At 37.4% G+C, this 23,079-nt stretch overlaps 1 protein-coding gene across 11 annotated transcripts in view; it reads left to right on the top strand.

The window, feature by feature from the left end:
- The window catches only part of FRY (FRY microtubule binding protein), a 221,714-nt gene that overhangs the window by 80,289 nt on the left and 118,346 nt on the right, over positions 1–23,079 (top strand). For all 11 annotated transcript variants that reach the window (XM_077781437.1, XM_077781443.1, XM_077781442.1 and 8 more), the window contains one exon: positions 12,587–12,786. In XM_077781437.1, the coding sequence (XP_077637563.1) occupies positions 12,587–12,786 (200 nt within the window). The remainder of the gene's footprint in view (positions 1–12,586; positions 12,787–23,079) is intronic.

Genomic DNA, 23,079 nt, shown 5'->3' with positions numbered 1-23,079 from the left:
GTTTCCCAAGAAGAGAAAGCTGCCTTCTGTCTATGTGGCCTTGTTTCTGGGTATGTAATCCTCTATTGGTTAGAATTAGTATCTCATGTACTATTTGCTTGTATTAAAGTTTCAAATGCTATTCAAACAGAGTAGAAGGACCTTTTTGTTATTTTTTTCTGTCACTCTTAATTGGTATTTTGCCTGTAAACTTTGTGGAAGAGTTTTTCTTTCATGTCATTACCAGTAATGATAAATAGTACAGAACCAAGAACTGGTCTCTGTACCTCCACTAGAAGTACACTCATTACAGTAGGATTCTTCCTTAATTCATAGATGTTATCTCTCTTTTAATCTATATTGGTTGTGAATGTAAATTTTAAAGTTTGGTAAAATACCAACCAATTGCCAAGCAAAAATGTAAGATTACACTTTCAGCCTTGCTAACCAAATTTATAATCTCATAAAAAGATAATGTTTAATTTAATAAAATTTACTTTCCATGAACCTATGATTATGGCCTTGTATTATCATACTTTGCTTCTTTATTTAATAAATGCAGGCACTCCAGAATGAGTATCAGGCCAGCTCTACTATGGTTGCCTGGATTGCCCTTGCTGACACTTGAGAAAATCTGATACAATGTTAGTTTTGTTCCAGCCCTCAGGAATACTGAATTTCCCTTTGAATATACTATAAAAAGCATATTTTTATTATTTTCAGATTTGATTAGGCTCTTTGTTTTTTCTAATGAATTGCTCGGATTTTTCAGGGTTTAAGCTGTTTATTTGAAAAATCCAACGTGAACCCTAGAATTCTTTCTTTATTTTCATAATTAAATTACACAGAGTTCATCTCTATAGGCATCTGTTCCTCTCCAAATTCAATAATGTATTTCTGGCATTCCAAAACATTTAGATATTTCAATGCATGGAAGGAGTTTTCTGTCATGACCCATCGACCAGCATGAGAGCAAAGTCTTGTCCATGTTGTATTTGGTATTTGCAACTGACTGGTCATGCAGAAGGTCCCTTGGACAGCAGCTAAATTCCATGCACTCCACTTATCTGTTCAAGTGAAAGTTTCTCAGTGGGCAGCTGCACACGAGCCAAATTTTTAGAAACCTTCACTGAGCTCATGTGGATGGCAAAATACATTATCTTGTATTTCAGTCCCAACAAAACGTATTTCTGTCCTGGAGCCACGGTCTACCAAAGCAGCAAACATTTGCATTTGCATTTAGGTTTGTGGCTGAGAAGCAAATGAACCCACTTTCAAAGAATTGTTAATGTAATGTAATAAAGGGTTATTAGATACAATTACGTCGTAAATTATTAGATGCAATAGCATCATAATGGTCTGTGGCTAATAGAAGATGTCTGTAAGCAAAGAGGCCAGATAGCATTGATTATGGAAGATAGACAATGTTATGAGTGTGCTCCTGCTGTCAGTATTAAGTAATGACATTAGTGATTCAATCATAGAGTAGGGGATTGATAATAAATATTAATCCAGATTTTGACTGCAAAATTTTTTCTTTCATTTTTATTTGTATAGATGTTAGTTTGTATGCTCCCCTGTAAAGTGAAACCTGAATTGACATCTCTCTCATGTTAGTCTTTATTCAGAGAAATCCCTCCTGTGGTGTAATCACAGAAAGCTTCACAAAATTTTGTGAAAGTCTTCTTGGTTTGTGATGGTTTAACTTGCCAGTCCACCGATCCAGCTTGTGGCTTGGTTTGCTGCTGATGTTGTGCCATTTTCCACCCACATGAGAAAAGGCAAGAATTTGAGCCAGCAGCAGTTAAAATGCACCACAGTGCAGTTTAATCCATACAAGGTGCTCTTGAAAGGGTCTACAGATTTGAGTCATCACTAAAAACTTTGGGTACCTTTGTTGTCACTTCTGTTGCAGTAATCACTGAATGAGTGATAGATACCTCTAGAAAGTGACTTATTCTATCTTAAGATAAGAATCTAAGAAGGATTTGATGGATCACCTAGAAATGTCGGTCTCAATTTAAGCAGAGCCTGGATGGCTCGATTAAGTTTGATATTTTGTTGGTAGGTGGCTAAATTTATAACTCTCCCTAAAAGGCACCCATATAGTAGATCAAGTGCACCAGAAGATGCAAGAAAGCAAGTACAGTTTTAAGGATTTTCCTTTGTAGTACCACACTTTGAAGCATAACTAGACATGACATCTGTAATATGGCATGAAATAAAGCTGTACAAAACCAACTCTTAGTTGGTTGAACAGTGTTATGTCAGGAGAACTAGAAACTGTTTCTTTTTATGCATTGGTAATAAGGTACTGCTTGTTTGGCAAGCGCATCACAACATCCAGGTTTTCATACACATGTGTACATTGCTCAGAAGACACATCATTCACAAGTGATGGATTTCCATTCCAGTGAAAGACAGGAGTTTTAACAGCATGATCCAACATGTCATAGTTTGGAAGAGTAAGTGTGAACAAACAGACAACAAAAATTGAGGGATGGTTCCAGTTCTGACATCTGAGGTAGCTATTGCAATTGGAATAGGACTGAGGAGTAAGCATTTAATGTCTCTCTCTGGTAAAAAATAAACTGTTTAAATATATGTTCAAAATTCCATCTTATCCAGACTTACAGTTGTATTGCAGAACATTTAAGTAGAAAAGGAAAACTATATTGTCGCAAAGAGAAAATGTCTAGATGTCATGGCTTAAACCCAGCCGGCAACTAAGCACCACAAGGCCACTTGCTCAATCCTGTGTGCAGGCAGGTGTTCAGCCATCCCCAGGAAAGCTGGCTCTCCATTACAGCTTAGAGTAACTTGGGAAGACAGGCACTAACTCTGAATGACCCCATTTCCTCCTTCTTCCTCCAGCTTTACATGCTGAGCATGACACCACAAGGTCTGGGATATCCCGTTGGTCAGCTGGGGTCAGCTGTCCCTGGTGTGTCCCCTCCCAGCTCCATGTGCACCCCCAGCCCACTCGCTGGTGGGATGAGACGCAGTGAAGCCCTTTGGCTCTGTGTAAGCCCTGCTCCGCAGTAACTGAAAAATCCCTGGATTATCAATGCTGTTTCCAGCACAAATCCATAACACAGTCCTCCACACCAACTACTGTGGAGAAAATTAACTCTACCCTGACCAAAATCAGCACATGAGGGAAGGAAGATATAGGTCAAATCCTCCCTGCTTGCTAGTCAGTCCCTCTCCTGGAAGTAACAATTCCTTCTCTTTTGGACTCTTTTAGCCTTGTACTTCCTCGGTCCTTTTCCAATTACCTAAAAATAATTCTTCTGCTAACACCCATATACCACAAAATTGCAGGAATATCTTCATCTTGCTGTCTCTGAAAAGGAAAGCATATGCAACAAAATGTCTGTCTAAAAATCTTATAGGAAGCTATTTTCTGATCCAACAAAACCAAAGTGGAGCTTAGCCTTTTTACCCTAGTACCTGAAAAAAAGTGTAAAATAAGAATATGAATGCCTTTATTCAAAATCAAACTATTTTTAAGCTCTGTTTGAGGCCAAAGAAATCCTGGTGTAGTTTCAGAAATAAACCTTGTCTCTGTTTTAATTTTTTAGAAAAAAAACCCAACAATTACTCATCTGAAAATATCTTTTCACCCTTCTTTGGAGTTTTTCCTTTTGGAATAACTGGAAAAGGTAAAAAACAACCTTTTGAAGTTATGTAGAAAAGATAACAAGATTATGAAATCTTTTGAAAGTATATTGTTAATCTCAAGTCAGCCTTCAGAGTGGTAGCATGTCTTTACCATGTAAAACACAGAAAATGAGAAGTATTTTTGTTTGATTTGGATTGCATCAGAAGCAACAAAGATATTTCCTTTAGTGATAAGTCATCCCTAAATAAAACACTCAAATGTGAAAATTGTAGCTTTCCACAAGATTTTCCATGTCATTTAGCACTTTCAGTCTTTAATCTCATAATAAACCAAGCAATTTGTAGGTTAAAAATCTTTATGTTATGTGCATATATTCCCACTTATCTTCAGCACAGTGGTGTATATATATATAAAAGAAAACAATGATTTAGAGAAAAAGAAGCAGAAAAATAGGTAGGTGAGCAAAGAGAATGAGAGGGAAGGAGAATTGCTTTCCTGCCTCACTCACATGTCTTGCAAGGATCTGAGATAAGAACCTAGATAATAACCACTGTTATGCTGCTCAACCCCTGACCTGCCAGTTAGGAGAAAGAGAGAGGGAAAGTCTGTATCTGAATGGATGCTTAGCCAAGTCAGTGAAAAGGCCTTATAAAGTTGATGGACATATATGACAGGATTTCCTATTTGTTTATTTGTTTTGGCAGTCATCATTCTTGAATCCTCTGCATATGCAAGGAGAGATAATGTGTTCTACTCACTGCTTTCCTCTATGGGCTCTCACATCAATTACCCCTCTCTTGCAGAGAATTGCAGTACTCATCTGAGGATTACAAAGCTTAACACTTTCCTGCCATCAGCTGGGATGTGAGGGCCAGAAGATTGCTAGTTTGGCTAATGAAGTCAGATCGACAGTTTCATTCTTTGGAGGGTTCTAGGTTAAACAAGATCCTTCAGCTTCAAAGTTAACAGGCATTTCACCACATCAGTCTCAAATAAGACCTGTCCATATGTTACAGTCATGTAAAGACTGTTCTAATGTTTCCTTGAGTTATGGTAAATATTATCTGTATTAAACTGATTATTTCCTGGGGGGGGAGGGGGTCCATCACAGAAAATGGCTGCTTCATAAGACTCTCTGAATGGAATGAACATATGAACTCTTTGCAGACATGCAGAGAAGAGCATTCCCCACAAGTGCTGTTTCAGCATCCATAAGGCCTACTGAGTGACCATATATTTATTTCCAGGTTGCATTTTGTTTCTATCCTGCAGATGATTGGGTCTGATTGTTAAAACATTACCATATTTGGGCTCTGTTCTGTGAATCATTGTCCACCCTTGAATTAAGGGGAGGGCTGAATGATTTTATAACAAGAAATTAGCCTTATGTCCCAAAATAATAATTCTTCAGTCTCACTGAGAGTATCACATGGTCTGTTTTAGGCTTTTTTTTTTTTTAATAAGATACTGAAAATAAGTTCAAGAAAGTATGGAAAGTATTTGCTCGTGCACACACACAGACGCACGCACGCAGAGAATGTTCAAGCCTCCTTTTCCATGGGTAAAATAGTTGTGTTGGCCAAAGCTTACATTCTGTTGGCAATTCTGCCACTTCTTAGTGAATGTGCTAATTTGTCTCCTTTTTTCTGTCCTTGCTTTTCCTTGAGTTCACATGAAATTTGTATTCTCCTATTATGGTAAAAGGAGTAGGAAGTTGGACAAGAATTGTCAAACCAAGTCTACAGGATTTGGAACTGTTTTTTGTAGCTCCACAAGTATTGTGAAAAGAGTGGAATAAGTATATCTAAACCTGGCAACAACATTTTTTCACTAAGTACTCAGACAGAAATAATTTAAAATATTGGTCTTATCTTAGGTAAATTGGTGACCAAGTCCTGGAGTGCCTTTATCATGGAAAATATCTACTTCCTTTCTCTTCCCCATGCCAATTTACACAAATGAATCTCCTGGGGCATGTCTCTTTAAAGAAATTAAAGAATCTGAAATGTATAAATTAGCCTTTTCTCCCTTACGGTTTCAGAATAATCAAGCATTTGAAGATACCCATTTTGGAGATCTGAGGTCATCTCAACACTTTATTGGTTATCCTTCCAAATCTGTTCCCTTTTCCAAATGAACTGTCTTGCTCCAGAATCTTGAACTTCTATTATACTTTTCCCTAAAGATCCTACTGTGTCTTCTCTCTTTTATCTTCTAGACTAGATAGTATTTGCTCTGGCATAAGGATTTCCAGACTTTTGTTTTGCATGTAATTGTTTAGGTTTTATTTTTGTTGCTTTGTACACCATCTATCTAATTGGTCAACCAAAGAAACTCTTCCTGAAGAATCCTATATTTGGATTAAATAAGCTTTTGAAAGTCAGGATGAGTTGGCATAGTTTTATGTCATGTTCTTGTGTGAAGACAGCTGCACAAAATGACTGATTATCTTCTCCAATAGTTGCCTGAACAGTTTTAGACAGTCTTTAGAGTCTGGACTATTAGAACACATGTGTACTGAGATATCATGAAATCACAGAATTAACTAGGTTGGAAAAGACCTTTAAGATCATCAAGTCCAACCTATGACCTAACAGCTCCTCACCAACTAAACCATGGCATGTCCAGTCCTTTTTTAAACATGTCCAGTGACAGTGACTCCAGCATCTCCCTGGGCCGATGATTCCGTTGCCCAGTCACTCTTTCAGTGGAGAATTTCTTTCTAATATCCAGCCTATATTCCCCTTGGCACAGCTTCAGACTGTGTCCCCTCGTTCTGTCAGTTGTTGTCTGGGAGAATAGACACACCCCCTGGCTGACTACAACCACCTTTCAGGGAGTTGTAGAGAGTGCTAAGGTCACCTCTGAGTCACCTTTTCTCCCAGCTAAACAACCCCAGCTCCCTCAGCCATTCCTCATAGGGCTTGTGTTCCAAGCCCTTCACCAACCTTGTTGTCCTCCTCTGGACACATTCAAGAATCTCAATGTCCTTCCTAAACCAAGGGGCCCAGAACTGAACACATGCAGATTAATTATGAAAATAATGCTTCCATTAAATTAGTGCTATTAATGCATATTACTAACACACTGGAATAACATTTTCCTTGGGAATCTTAAAATTTATTTCACCAAGTTAAAAATGGATCTGCCAGACCTTTAGTTTGTTTCTTTCAGCAAAAGTTTCCTTTTTTTATTCTCTGTCTATAAATCTTGAATTAATTGGGAATGTTCTCCTTCAAAAACTGAAAAAGTAACCTTTTGTGGCACATTGACCATATCCTTGTAAATTAAATTCTTCATGCTTTATTTAATAATGTGTTTTCTTTTTAATATTATAATTGCTGTTCTAAAACAAAGCAAATTTTCTCAAGAGTTATTGCAGCAGATGTACGATTATTCTTAAGGATATGTAGTTTCTCACTGATTCTTGGCATGGGAAAAGAAGAGATAATGGGTTGGCTTTACCTAAAGGAATTTAGTCTGTATATACTTTTGGCCAAAAGACTTTAGTTACAAAACAAAACCCATCCTGTGTTGTCAGTGTGCTTTGCATTTCTATACTAATTGCTTTCAGCTTGGATTGTATGATAATGCATGTGTTTGATATGTGTGGTTTGTTTTTGTCGAACTCCATTATCCTGTCTCATGTTCTTGGAGTGCCTGAAGTAGTTTCACTAATCTGTCAGCATAGTATGTACTTGTGGATAAATATAGACGTGCAGCCACTCTGTGAGTGGTCATCATCATATGCTGAAGCTAAAAATTACCCCTTTGGTTATGGAAAGGCTGAGCTGATCCGCAGGCCTGCTCTAGCTCACACATTGCTGGTCTTCAGCATTTGTCTATTGAAAAACAATACCTAGAAACTGAAGGAAATGTCTTCCTCACAAGCAGTGAGGAAGTGTGAAACAGGACTATGAAACAACTAATTTATTTTTCAATTTTAGTTAGAAAAGGATTCTAACTTTTCTAACTGAAGGAGTGGAACATTTCAGGTATTCACAGGCTCATGGATATTACAGTAGCATGTTGGAGAAAATCCAGCGTGATCGGCTTTATAAAGGGGCTCGGTAGGTATGAAAATACGGCAAGTTGATGTTTGTGTTTGTCTTATTAGTTTGTTCAATGTTGCTAAAGTGTAAATTTGGCACCGTTTACTAAAAAAATGCAACCACTACTTTTCTGATTAAAAATAGAAAATACAGATACTGAAAATTCAGTAACTGTATGGCTGAAGTTATATCCAGTGTAGCACAGATTCTTGGCTTGTGCATTATGATCATTCAGTTGTCTTGATTCCTCTTACAGCTCTAAGAAAAATAGCGCAGATCATAGCAGGGACTCTCTTACGATAATTTAATTTGGTACTCATCCCCAGTATCAGTTAAATAGTGTGTTGCCCTAAAACTACTATGCTTGTTTACAGCTGTTCTTCTGATGAAGGAAATGATCAATAAATAGAAAAATCTAACAGTGATTTTATGTCAGGAGGCCTTTCTGTGGCAATAGTATACGGTTGTGATGACAGCCATGTGTGATATTTCACTGATACTTCCATATTTATTCCTTGCCTTTGACTTTTTAAAAATACATAAAAATCAGAAAATAATATGGCTATAGCCTGTGCTAAATGAAAATACTCTGTAGGATCAGAGTATAATTTAAAGTATAAAAAAATACAGCTTATTGCACATCTAGTAGAAAAATAAGGGACTTTGTTGGATACAAGAAAAATCTGTCTATTCAGACAGAATTACACCCCCAAATTGGTACAGACATTTTATAGTTGATCTACCGTGGTTAAACTTTGTTACAGATTTTCATAGGATAGGAGCTTTAAATACGTATACAACTTTCTAAACTTGATCTGTGGATTCTCTGCTATTGCAGAGTCCTTGGGCATCAGGGTTACCATGGTTTCCTCCATGTGCATCACCATTCATTCTCATGGGGGATGAGCTACTTTTCTCTAGGTTAAGGGTTTAGCTTGTGTGGTGACCAACACCCTAAAATATGTAGACATTCAAACTAAATGCTTCTGTGGCCGGTTCTGTTCCTTGTCTTTGTGTGACATTTATTATTTTAAAATCAGGCAGTAAAAACTAAACTTGTTAAGGAAATCGGTATCTCAAATTGAGTAGAACTCCTTCCTTCCACCCACCTCCCTCCATGTATCTTCAGCATGAACCCACACGAACTATATATGGTGATTTCTCATGTTAAAATTATGCATTTTATTTAATGGGGCAGTGTTTCACTGATGGCAGACGGCGAAACTGAGCCCATCCATTTTCCTTCTACTTCTAAGGCTCACACTGTAATGTGTCAACATAAAGGAGCCAACCAGGGATGACTTTAATGCAGCTACTTCTTAAACTTGGAGTCCTTGATTTCCAATTTTATGTCTCAGAGTCAACTTTTTTTGGTGAGTTTTATAGGGCTCCCAAAGCTAGGCCTCAAAGCTATATTATGTTAATACTTATACATTATCAGTATAGATATCAGTGATAGTCTTGTCGCTGGGCCAGATTTTTTCAATGCAAATATGAAGTATAGGCAAATGCTGGAGATAATGAAGCTGAAAAGATGCCTTAGAAAGCCAAACCTATATATAATAGTTCATGACCAACTCATGATCAACTCCAGACCCTCAGAGTGTTGGCAATTCTAGCTTTCACACTAAATATGCTTAAATGGAGTTAACAGCTACAAAACGGTCTTTTAAAAACTTGAACTAAATCAATGTCATATGTCAGTCATTTCTCTTAACTGCTCTAATTGCTATAGTAATGATAGATGTTAACCCCCAGGATGTGCTTTTTCTGCATTTGGGGAAAGGTTGTGCAGTTCTTTATTTCTGAGAAGAACTAGAATAAAAATTTTCGGTGCACTGCCAAATCTCACAAATAATTGCATTCCTCTATTACAGTGTGCAAATAAGTGATTTTTTGGTTAGATGTCTGGGAAAAAAGATTAAATCCGCCTGTGTCACAAACCTAACAAGAGTCATTGTTAAAAGGCTTCCTACTAACAATGACTATGTGGATTTCAATTCCAGTCTCAGAATCCTGGCTGAATGCTCCAGTGATGGAAGGTTAGGGTGGCAGCTCCCAGGTAGCATGGCTAAGGTTTGGCCAGGATGTGGAGCGTGCCTGCTCTCACACACCGCCTGCCTGCCTGCCTCCCTTGAATCCCCTCGATGTTCTGAGCTAGTAGCCAGGTTTGAAGCAGAATTGGCGCGGAACAGAAGGCAGGTTTGTGTTCGATTAGATCGCTGCGGACTCCTCTGGAGCAGCCTGGGCTGGCCGGCTGGCCCCAGCCCGGAGTGTTGTGCTTGGCGCGCAGCCCGGCCCGCCGGCAGTGCCAAGGACGGGGCTGCCGCGGTGCAGAGCCACAAATCCATAAGAAAATTGGTTTCGCTGCTCACCAAAAAAAATTTCCTGACTGAGCACTTGGAGATGGAGCTGATTTCACGGGTAGATGTGAGCCGGTCAAAACCACGCACATTTGGCAAATATATTCCTAATTGTAAAAATGTTGTCTGACTCCATCCTAAAGGTATTTGTGGAGAGATTTCCATTGCCTAGAGTATTTGATAGTCCATAAAAAATTGCATCTGATCCTTTGCATCCCACTGTCTTCGTGTTTAAGAGAGCCTGGGTGATGACACAGGAGCAGTAACAAACTCTTCTCCGGTGGCACTTTATTCAGTACTTTGAAGTAGATTCTTATTTGGAACAACAGTGTATTTTTAGAACAAGTTTTGTGTAGTATAAATGTAGGAGTTTTATGCACTTTGTTTCTTGCAAAGAGTCATAATGCCAGGAAGATTCTATGATAATGCTTTTGCCCTCAAAAATCAAGTGAAACTTTGCAGGAAACAAATCTAGCAGGAAACATCTGTCACAGTGGGAGAAGTGCTGCTGCTGTGCAGAAGAGTGATGCTGTACCTCGTCAGTGAGGGGTTATTTTCAAAGAAAAGTATAGCTGTGTTGCGCTTGCAGAATAATAACTACATCAAGAGAAGCATTTCTGTCTTCTATTATAGTCATATAAGAACTTAAAAACTAATTTTTATAAAGGAAAACACGTTCTCTTTTCTCTAATAGATCCTTTTTTATTTTTCAGTGTGTAATTTTGGGTTCTTATTTAAAAACTCTGAAACCATAAAGTTTCTTTTTTAATTTTTTTTTCATTTTTGTTCAGCAATTGAGTGTTAAAGTCCATAGGAAAGGTCAAAAATCTAATTCATTGTTAAAACAATCATATGCCCCTAATAATTAAAGTTAATTTCAGTAACACTTACAATTCTGTATCTCAAAGGAAAAGTGGTACTGATGGTACTAGATGTGAGGCAATCATCACTGTAGTTCATTTCTCCTTTCTCTCTTTCTTTCTTTGCAACTTGGATGTGACATATAATGTAACACTCTGGAGTGCAGTGCTGTGGGGAAGTGCTGTAATGCTTTTAGTTCACAATATTTCCATGGTTTGTATTGCATTAAAACATCTCTCTCCCAATCACCAGTAGCACTCCTGGGCATTGCGACACTTTCATTACATTCAGAGTGGATAATGGCTGGTCTTGCCAGTGCTACTTAATTTGCTACTTTTAAAGTTTCGGGCAAAACTAACCAAGAGAGGGTGCTACCAGTATCTGCCTGAACACCAGACATTACTTTTATTGACAATAAGAGCCGAACCCTGGGTTGTAAATCTTACGTGTAATGTGTAAAATGGTAATATTTGAGGTGCTTCCATTTATTTTTCCTTCATTCACAGAAAAGTAGCAAAGTAGAGCTCAGTCTTGATACTCATTACAGGGAATTCAGTCACAGGATAATTTAGTGGATGATTAGTGGTGGATGATTAGTCCAACCTCAGCTTACTCACTAACTAGGGAAGATTTCTTGGGACCTTGTCTGGTCAACTTTCAAGTGTCTCCAAAAGTGAAGTTTCCGCTGTATCTCTAGACAACATGTATCAGTGTTTGATCACCCCCTCACAGTGGAAATTATTTCCATATATCTAATAGAAATTACTCACATTCAAACTAGTGTCTGTTGCCTCTTGTCCTATCATCCTCAGCTCAGAGAAGAATCTAGTTCCTTGGAGTCTTTGCTGTACTCCATTAGGTAGCTAAAGAGTGCAATAAGATTCTCTTCTCAAGGTTGAATGGGTCCAGCACTCTCAGCCTAGCAAGCCCCTGGTCATCTTCGTGGTCCTTTCTTGGCCTTGCTTCAGAATAGAAATGTCATTCTTGTATGGGAGAGCACAAATCTGAACAAAATACACCGGGTGTAATCTCAAAAATGCCAGATGGAGCTGTAGGGTTTGGTTCTTTCAGGAAAGCTAATGCATAATTAATACTTTCTGGCTGTGGAAAACATTCTGTGTCTTACTTTTATGTAATATTTATACTGGTTACATGTATGTTGTTTCTTTGAGTCATTCTTGACTGACCTCAGTATAGATTACAGGAGAATAAGATCCTTTGCTACTCATCATATTCAAAAGACCAGACTCCTGACTTCTGCAAGGCTAAGCCAGCTTGAGTAGCAATAAAGTATAAACAAACAAACAAACAAACAAACAAATAAATAAATAAATAATAAATTTTTGTTATTTGATAACTGAGTTACAGGTCTGGCTTGCATGAAAAAGATAAAAAATGAGGATGTTTTTCAGTTAGGTGTCAGCAAGTCTTACCATGTTAAAAAAAAAAAAAAAGAGTATGCACTGTTTAGTAAATGCCACTCAATTTTAATATAAAAGATTTCATCTTTGATTTCTTCTTACAGTTAGATAATGTATATTTTACCTATGGTATCATGGAAGTTATATTGATGTGTTGTGTATTTCTTTGATTAAGCAGCTAGTCTCCAGTTTTGCTTTGACAGTGTAGTGAGCTGTTGAGGTGCTCTGTGAAAGTTAAACCATGTTGAATTACCCAGAAGTTAATGTGCCTCTTCTACATTTCAGCTTCTCCAGTTGGTAACGGATATATCAAGCCACCTGTCCCTCCTGTTTCTGGTACACAGAGAGAAAGAGGACCCCCAGCCATGCTGCCCATCAGCATTGACCCGGACAGCAAACCAGGCGAATACGTCCTGAAGAGCTTGTTTGTTAACTTCACTACCCTGGCTGAACGCAAGATTCGCATCATCATGGCAGAACCTCTTGTGAGTAAAAGGCAACTCCATCTATATATGTATACTGTGCTTTGAATTTGTTTTAAATCAGGTTTGCTGGCTATGCAATGAAGAATATTTTGCTTGTTGTCTGCGTTGGAGTTTGATATTGTTTCCCAAACTGTAAGATCTGCTGCTATGGCAATTAGAATGTTGTGGGAGAGGGCAGAGGTATGAAAAATATGCCATAGGGGTGACATGAAAAGGAATTAATATTTAATTTCTGTTTGCAATGTGGGCACACGGTAATGGGATTGAGAGGCAGAAGGGGTGTCAGCCAGCATAGATTTCACAGCTGGGAGAGCAGTCACTTGAGTCAAAATAGATTAGAAAATACTGAAATATGATAATGCAATATTTCTGAATATTACAGGTTTTCAGCTAAAACATGAATATGACTACCACTGCTGTCTCCTCTTTTAGTTCTGACTGTACTAGATTTCATAATCTAACAGAGGACTATAGCACCTATTTTCCAGATATGAAAAAGCATGCAGCACTTGAGAAAGGAGTTACATTGCAAGGTCTTGCACAGTGAGAGAGACATTGTTATTTGTACTTTTAGGCAAATTTAACACATAAGTATGTCTGTTACAATTTTTCTTATTTAACTGAGCTTTCAGGACTTTGCTCATTTAACTTGAGATTACATTTTATATACATTCTTGCTATTCTGATTAAGGAAGAATATTTATATAACTTATATTTTAGTTCTGGTGAGGTAAAAAAACCCTAAGACCTAAAAATAACCAGAAATCTCTGCTTCTGTACTATAAGGGAATTTTAATAAAAACTTAGAATGTTTTTGTTATAAAGCCCAATATAGAACACTAAGTTCAGTTCCCCATTTTCAGGATATTTTGAAGGGCAAAATGAAAATTTTCTTTATTCTGATGGCATCTGTTTAGCTTTGATTTAGATTCAGAAGCATTTGATGCTTGGCAAGTTTTACCAGGCTTTCTTCTGAAACATTAGCTAGATGCAAGATGACAGAGCTATCTTATGTAATTTGGAAATAACACAAAAAAAAGCTTACAGTAAAGAATATTATGACAAAAATCCATTTTTTCTTCTTTGATAAGTTCCCTCCAAATTACGAGAAGTAGAATAAACAGTCATAGTGTAGGTCCTTTTAAAAAATAAAAGACCAGCAGCTATTTATTATCATCCAGTCTTCATGTAATGCCCAGAGAACATCTTTAAAATTTTAAAACAAAATGTGTGTAAAATTACTTGGCAAGATCAGGAAAACAGCAAGAAGACCAGTACTGAGGATGTAATTTCCTTGCAGCACTTTTGTAACTCTTAAACATGAACCTCTGCATTTTCATGTAAGATTTCAGGCATGGATTTATTCCCATTTCACTTTGTGTTAATATGATTTTGAGTTGCTGTATGGTAATATGCTCTTTTTTTCACTTTGGGAAATTATTATTATCTGAATTTTGATCTGATTCTAGAGGTTATTCAATGGAATTTTATTTGCTAAATTCAATGTAGAATGTAGAAATATTACAAGAGACTGGAATGTCACCTTCTTGTCATAATTTTCAGAATGTATTTTTTACAGGGGTCTGACCATGAGACACAATAATTCAATTATATACTCACATCTCATTAGTACTAATAAAACTTACAAGCCATGGCATGCTGCTGTTTGAGGTTGGCTGTGACCAATGAGTAAGCAGGGTTCTGTAGACATTCAGTCAAAATGATCTTGAAATAATCAGGTTGTAATGAAAGAAATGACAAAGCAAAATGGCAAAAATTATTCTCAAATAACAACTAAGAATATAAGTCTACCCTTTTGGTGAGGTAGGTGCTGGATGTTTAGCAGCTTTGTTCCCACATTTTAATCAACTGATTAGAATTGTGACAAGGAGGTCTCAGGGATTTGGGAGACGAAGTTTATAAATTGATGGTGAAAAGCTACCTTTTGGCCTTTTTTCACAATAGGTAGTCAGATGGTGAACTCTTTGAAGTTTATGTTCTAATTAAACTCAAGTGTACTTCAAAGGAAGTCAAATATGCACAGCGCTCAACACTAAGATATTTCTATTTTGATTTCTCCAAATCATTACAAGATATGACAGTTTAATTTTATAATGAGTGATGAATATTTAGGACATCTTCTAGAGAAGATAAAATGATCTGTTTATGATATTGTTGCTTTTGCATCTCTTTTATCACCAAGTTTAGGTCATATTAAAGCTCTGAAGTTATTGTGACTAAATTAAATATTTATTGATGCATTTTTTACCTGGATCATTCTTTTGATAAACATATTCTGCCTGCTTACACTTCCTGATTATCATTGCTGTTGGTTATATGAATTTTTCTCTCAGTTTCTTTGGGTTCCATATGCCCATGTGATACATCAGTCTCTTTCTTTTGTGGTGCACACAGAGCTGAAGTGTAAATTACAGTGCTCTTCTGACAACTATGTTGGAAAACCATGTTTGTGTCACACCATCAATTGCAGATGCTAGAAAGGCACTAGAAAGCTTTGCTATTGTCTAGGGAGTCAGTGAAAGGCACAGCAAATCCCACCCCTTCCTGCAGCCCATGAGGTCTCATCTGGGATAGCAATATTCCACTGGGAGAGAAAGCAGAGGGCAATGTCACCTACTCCTCCTGCTGCCTTGGCTGGCAACTGAGTATCATTTGATGTTGTGGTTACTGGATCTGGCAGTGATCATCATAAAACATGCTCCCCAGTTAATATATTTTCTAGACATGAGTATAAAGTCAACTATCCACTGCTAAGTCCATCTAACTATCCACAAGTTAAAATGGAAAACTTTTGTTTCCAGATTTGACATTTTTTAACTTTGTCTGCAGAATATTTTATTCAGAATTTCAGGTCAATTTTTCCCCTTTTTAGGATCTCTGATATATAAAATACCAATTCAGTAATTATAAGTTCACAATAATGTGGCTAATTTTTAATTATTAATTACTGTACCGAGATTATCAAGTTATATAATTTCAAATTAAAAGTATTTGACAGCAAACTTGATTAAAGTGGATGGTTCAGTTTATAAATTTAAATTCCCATAAATGAAATGTAAATAATTTTTCTTTGATAATAATAATAATTTCTTGGTTCTTTTATGTAGATAATTGTTCTTATTTGTGACAAATAGTAGGATATTTTTTCCGCAGATCTTTTTTCACAGCTTATTTAATTAATTTTTATCAATTTTTATTTTAAATCTTCTCTGCATTGCTTCACTTATAAACACAACCTCATATTTTATTACTGCTGATTTTTTTCAAGCAATGGTGACCTTGAAATGAAGCTAGAAAGAGGAAGCCAGGGAAGTATTCTTGCCAGTTCAAATGAAAGAATATGTATCATAGCTCTGTAAGGAGAAAACCCATAAAACAGTTTCCTTTTTAGGACTGTTGATTATCACTTTGGGTAATAATTCATCCTGTGCATACAGAGCAGGCTAATCTTTAAATACAGCTTTCAGCAGTACTTACACACAGCTGTAGACATTGATAAAACATAGGGAGCTACAGGCATTGACAGTTGTTAATGGTTAATTTAGCTGTTGGTAAACTTTCATTATGCTTTTCTCCTGCAAGCATCTTCTTTTACTCAGCTTGTCTAAATTCAGGATCTCTCTGAATACTGAACTCAAGAACAGATTTTACTCATTATAGGATTGGGAGTATAAGCATATTAAATGTATTCTGCATGTAACTCTTTCCTTTTATTACACAGGTTTCATCTCACTGTTAGGAAAAAACACTGAAAGGAGTGATGTGATTGACATAGTGTCTTTATTACTTCCATTTCCTTAAAAGCTTGATGACATTAAAATAGAGATCTATTTCAAGATAGGGCTGGTGATAGCAACATAGCAGATGGTTCAAAAGACTTTGAAAAAAAGGAAAGAATAATGCAAATTGCAGACACTGACCAGCCAATATATATAATGGGACTAGTTTCTGATTAGCTTCAGTCTAGGCTTCACTTTCTCTAGGCATGAGAATAATATGCTAAGAACAGACTTGGGAGAAAAGGAAGTGGGTTTTTTGTTTTCTGAGGACTGGGCTATGATAACTGGTAAGATTTATGTAGGCTCTGATAATACCAAGCAGTTTTATCCCACAGCTGTAATGTAGAATTTTTTGGTTTACATGGACTAAAACTCCAGCTGCATCACACCAGGTGACAACACCTTGGCTGTCACCTGTAATGTTACACATTACCACTATATGTATTTTACATTTGAAGTCCTCATTAATAGTTTGACATGTACAAGGACTTTGGACCCTGGTTTGTTCACAGTGAATTCACAGTAGTTACTGTAAGGAACAAGTAATTTCCTGGAAAAGAGGAAAGGCAAGCCGCCTTGCTCTGTTCTGGCTATTCACTCAGAATATGTATGCCCAGACAAATTGACAATTTCATGATTTTATTTGAATACATTTATGCAAATATATATTGAAAATTCTGTTTTCTTTTATAATACAAAACCTATCTCCCTAGGACCTATAAATGCTACAAGCATGCCAGCTTCCTACTGTCATCTGTCCCTATCCACCTCTGTGTCACTGAAGGATTATGCCACTGATCATTAATCTAATTCTTTTATTCCACGAGTGTTTGTGCTAGTTAAAATCTTGAAAAGCATGTGGCAGTCAATCCCAGCTCTAAGGACCTCATCATTCATAATACCATACCTCTGTATCTAATGTCTCATAATTCTTTATTTCTACTGTGTTATTTATTTAGCATTTAAATTATAGAAATAAATATTATTATAGTAGCTTTTTTTTTTAGACCTAGTTGCAACAAATAATGTGTAGGACATTAAAAATAATTATTCTTAATTGTTCTTTCAAGAATTGCCTTTGAAGTACTTAAGATGCTTCTATATGAAGTTCTGCCTCACTTTATTATACTGTGCTGAGGACTGTTCTCTCACCTCCTCATAAGAAGGTGAAAGCATCTGCACAGCATATTACTTCAGGTAGTCAATATGTAACCTGAACATGTATGGTCTCCACTGTATGGATCCCCAAAGATTTGTTACAGTGCATGTGTTAATTGAATATGCAAATCTATGTCAGTCATAGGACAGTCTGGAGGACCAAGAAGAGTCATTCACCTAAGGAGAGTGTCTGTCTCCTAGTCCTGCCAGAAAGTGTCAGCTCAGCAAAGTTCCTTTTCTGCAAGTCATTGATTGGATCCTGGGTCAGTTTTTTAGACTAGTATCTGATCTCAGGATTTTATTCAACTTCTAGCCATACCTAAAGACTTCTCGTTGCCCAGAGAAGCTTTAAATACCCAATCTCTGGAAGTACTCAAGACTAGAGAGCAATCTGATCTAGTGGAAGGTGTCCCTGCCCATGCAGGGACTCCATTGTCAGGAGAGCTGGAGTTTGATTATATTTAAGTTCCTTCCAACCCAAACCATTCTATGATTCTGAATTTAAATTCTGTGTGGACTGTCTCCCCAGTTCTGTTTCCTTTTACTCAGACTTTCCAGCAGCTAACTTCTCTGTTTCAAGAAATCAATTAAGCTGAACAGTGGTTCAGTCATCATTCTTCCCTCCTTCACTAATCAGCTTCCCTTGGGAGTTAACTGGCTTTCCAAATATAGTCCAGTCCACCAATGATAATGAAGCCCAAGCTGGGCCAGATCAATGTGTTCTTTTCTGCAGCAGAAGGCAAGGCGGTTGAGCCCAAGAGATCTCTTCCATGAAATAAGCAAGCTCTGCTCATGAACTCAAAGGATGTGAAGGCAGAAAATCATGGCAAAGATTGGCCTTGGAGAGCAATCAAATATCACAAATTTCAATGGCATAAAGATCCTTCACTTCCCCCTTCCACTTACTACCTCAGATATAATTTCTTCCTCCAGTTATCTCAGTATGTATATTGGGCACCTGTATATTGTATACCTATGTATATACACCTATGTATATTGTATACCTGTAGCAGAAGCCAGGCACTGAACAGTATAGAGCTAGGGTGGGTAATCACAGAACGATTATCTACCAGAATAATTATCTTCCAATTATCTCCCAGAAAGGTTTGTGTGATTGAAACAGTGATCATAGATCAAATATCTTCTGTGTAGTTCAGGGGGACATATTGCAGAATTGAAACACAGAAGTTGAGGGAAAATAGTATGAAGTATGTAGCTGGGAAAAAAAAGAGCTGGAGGAAGAGACAAATGTAGGGTTTCAGAATAATCGTGGGGAGTGCAGGAGAACAGAGGGAGCATCCATATTGGTCTGATTCCAACATCCATATGAGACTGAGGGGAAAACTTTATGCCATTTAGCAAGTCAGGGAGAAAACAGACACATTTTTGCATAGACATCGGTGTCGTCATTTGCACTTAGATACAGGTCCATAGAACGCACATTTCAGAGTCAGATGGTGTCAATGGGCACTTTCTCAGTGCTCTCGGGGTTTCCATGGCTGAGTGTGCATGCAGAATGCTGTTTGGGACATGAGCAGAGCTCATTACAGTGGCAAGACTTTGCAGGATGCTCGCTGTCCCTCGGCCTCATTACTGCATGGATACAGTTGGAGGATAGTCAGTGGTGCATACAGTGGTTCAGATTGCTAGAGGAATTTAACAGATTCAATCCAAGGTCAATGAGGCTGTCACACTGCATCACATGTTGGCTAATGCTTGCAAATATAGCAGAAATGCCCTCAATCACATTATTGTGTTGTTTAAGGATATTGGCTATTACCACTCTCCCAAAAATGAAAGTCCTACTACAGTCATTTCAGGCCAATCTTATCACTGAAGTCTGTTAGGAAGGACAGAAGAAATCAAGTGTACACTTCGGTAGCATTGTTGGCAGATGAGTAGCAATTCAGTAAAGAGGTATATTCCCATAACTTCACAGCAGCTTCATCCTTTGCATGCTTTCAGAGTCGCATTTGAAGTCAATGAGGTACTGCTTAATTTATGTGCTCTTTTCTGGGTCTGAATCTGGCATGGCACAATTTATACATCACAGAGCTTGAATTATACTGTATGTGACCCTGCATATCTGGTGGCATAAAAATATGAGAAAACTTGAAATAACTACCTCCTAAATTGGAGATCCACCCAATAAGGTCTTGTTTCACTAGCTGAACATGCTATACATATGGAAGCTATGGCTTTTAGGGCAAACGTACTTGTAGCAAAAGAACAGTGAAGACTTACATTAGCTCTGTAAGGGCATCTGGCATCCTTCTTGAAAGTCTGTCAAATCAGTACCAGTAACCAGTAGTTACAGTCTTTGAAAAAACCACCTAGCCAAGAAAGGTCCAAGTAACAGAATTTTAAAAATACGCTTTTTCTGTTCTGTGAAAACAGGTGCACAGATGTTGACAATAAGTATCTATCTGATGTTAAAGCAGTAGTGGACATCAGCCAGCAGGCTGTGGCCAGGGTCATTTGCTGTCCTTTATTAACCCTGGCTGTCTGAGTCTTGAGAGAATGCGGTTCCTGTTTGCAGAGATCTCTGCTGTGCTTGGAGCAGCCCTGCAATTACAGCCCTAAATTTATCCAAATCAACTGATAAGGGCTTCCTATAGGCTTTATTAAATTAGGTCACATTATTCTGAGTGGGTAACCAGAGTTCAGGGCCCTGAGGGTCTAATAAGCCCTAATGGCCTCCTCTGAGTCTCTCGCACACCTGCCCACAGGCCAGGACCCATTCCCAGGTTTTGGAGCAATTAGTCCCTGCCACGACTGCCACAACAGTCTCCTGCTCCCACAGCCCTGCCCCCTCCCTGTCAGGGGCCTTACTGAGCCAGGTCACATAGCTGAAAATCCTTAATAAACCTTAATAAACAGTTGAAACAATATCTCAAATAGCAGTTTCATGGGAAGGTCTTAACGTAGACTTGGAAGTTTCAATCTCCATCATTATTACGGTTCTTACTTTTGCACTGTATCAAACATTTTCTCAGAGCATCATGCATATTCCAGTCTAAAAGGCTCAGAAATGAAAGCTCTTGGGCTCTCATACTGCATCCCATGACACCACCACTCTTGACTGAGGCCTTATACATTCCCTACCCTAGTAAATGAGGTTACAATCAACTAAGTTTTATCTTGTTATATTGGAATTTTTTAGGTTGGAGTCACACACTCTACTAACACAAGGCTGTGATAGAATAATGATATCAACATTAAGTGCCCACACTTTGTCTCCAGATGGTCTTTTTAAATTTATCATACTTACACGTTGTAGAATCTACCTCTTTCTGTACACTGTAGTATTGGAATAAATAAAAGCAGGAAAAACCAAGGGACAGTACTGTAATACTAACCAGGAGGATCCTTATAGACAGAGGATTTTGATGTGTTCATTAAGTTATGACTTTGGAAAGGCATTCCTGTTCAAACAAACCCTGAAAACAAGCAGGCAAGAAAATTTCCTTTCTCACTTGTGCTAGAGTGTACTTCAAATCTCAGTAAAGTTATCCTTAGTACTCTTTTCAACTTACAGGTTTCACAAAAGCATGTCTTTAAAATATTTCTTTCAGAGCTGGTCCGCTAGTAGTTATCAGCTTTTTTGGGCTTAAAATATTGTAGTAAAAGAAACATTTTACTTCCTGCCTACAATAAAGCATCTTAATTTGCAATAGAAAATAGAAATGCTGAGAGTAGTATTTTTGTTGTTTGAATTTGTTGGGGGGGTTTTTCTGTTTTGTTTGTTGGGAGTTGTTTTTAATTTTTTTTACATTCTATGTTATCTTGGGAAAGTAGCAGTGCTAATTTTTGTACTTTGCATCAAATAGTAATCTTTAGTTCAGTGGGTTGCTTCTTTCTTCAGGATGCTTGACATTTACTTCATAGAGTATCACTTCTGAAAATAAATTTGGTATTTTTTTGGCCTGTATGGACATTTTTTTTCTGACATGTCAGTTACTTCAGACTGAACATTCACATGACTGAAATTTATGTGTCCACATTTTAGTTTTCTTGGTAGACAGCCAAGGTAGAAGATGTCTTTTGCAGAGAATGTGGTAATCAGACAAAAATTAGCCTGCAATACCTGATGTGATGACACAGTCTATCATCAAATCATCCTCTTTGGCATGACGAAGATGCCAAAGAGTCAAATTCAGGAGTGAAAACCTGTATTTGAAGCTGAACTGATGTTTTCTGAATTTTCATATTCAGCAGTACAGGCACATCCTTTTCCATATGAGCAAAACAGAAGAGCTGTTACAAAAAAAAACCCAAAGCAATTACATGAAGAAAGAATAGACTCAGTAATACTGAGCTTGTCTTTTAAACATGCACCTTTCATTATTTATGTGCATTAACTGTAATGACAAGTAGGTTTTTGACTTGAGCTTGTTAAATAATGTTTTTGTTTTGGAGATGTAGCATATTTTTACATATTTCATAGCCACTTGAAATGTGCTTATTTACACCGTATGAACTACCATGCACAATTAGCATTGCTTTTTTACTCCATTTTCAACAGTTAAATGAAGTCCATCACAGTTTTTGTTAACATTTTGTGTATCTTTTATTTTGTCTTATGCAAAGTTGTAGTGTTTCCTTGAAGCTGTATTATCATATCTTTTTTATTATATTTGCCTTTAGAATTTCCAGTTGCTGTATGCTTAGAATTTCAAAAGTTAATGAGGGGAAATCTCCTTTATTTTATTTTCTGTGTACTGTGGTCACTGACACATTTTTTAAGTGTCTAGCAGCTAATTGATGCTAAGATAAGTCAAAGATTCTCTTGTCATCCACTGAACAGGCAGTTTATGTGTTTATGCCTGAGGACCTGCTGACTTGCAAAGAATAGTCAATGAAAACAGGACACTAATTTGCCTGTTTCATAGAACTTGCAGGTGGGAGACAGTTGGGAGACTATCAGAGTAAGCAGATTATCCTTTTCAGTCAAAAACCTTGGCTCTCTTAATTGCTTAGGTATAAATTAATTATACTCTTTGGGGTGGTGCTGGGGATTCTCAAATAGTGAAAGGGTATATAAGTGACAAAAATCACTTCCTGAGAAGTTCAGAGCTATTTTCTGTACAAGAGCTTTTTTTGTGTGACCACAGACTGTTCCATATCCAGTTTTGAAAGGGCCAAACAGAAGTAAATACTCTCAAGTTCAGCTTCATGAACCTGCTCAGTGCAGGATCAGCACAGATCCATTCTGGGAGGGAGAAGGCAGGAGCACACAGCTGGAGAGGAGGACATAGGTTACCCATCACATGATCACAAGATTGACAGTGATGCCTTCTCCTTGTTTTGGTATGTACAAAATAATCAAGGCAAA

The sequence above is a fragment of the Lonchura striata genome, chromosome 2 (genome assembly GCF_046129695.1).
Source record: "Lonchura striata isolate bLonStr1 chromosome 2, bLonStr1.mat, whole genome shotgun sequence".
In the NCBI taxonomy this organism is placed as follows: Eukaryota; Metazoa; Chordata; class Aves; order Passeriformes; family Estrildidae; genus Lonchura; species Lonchura striata.
Note: the sequence above shows the minus strand (reverse complement) of the source record. Positions and strands in the feature narration are given on the sequence as shown.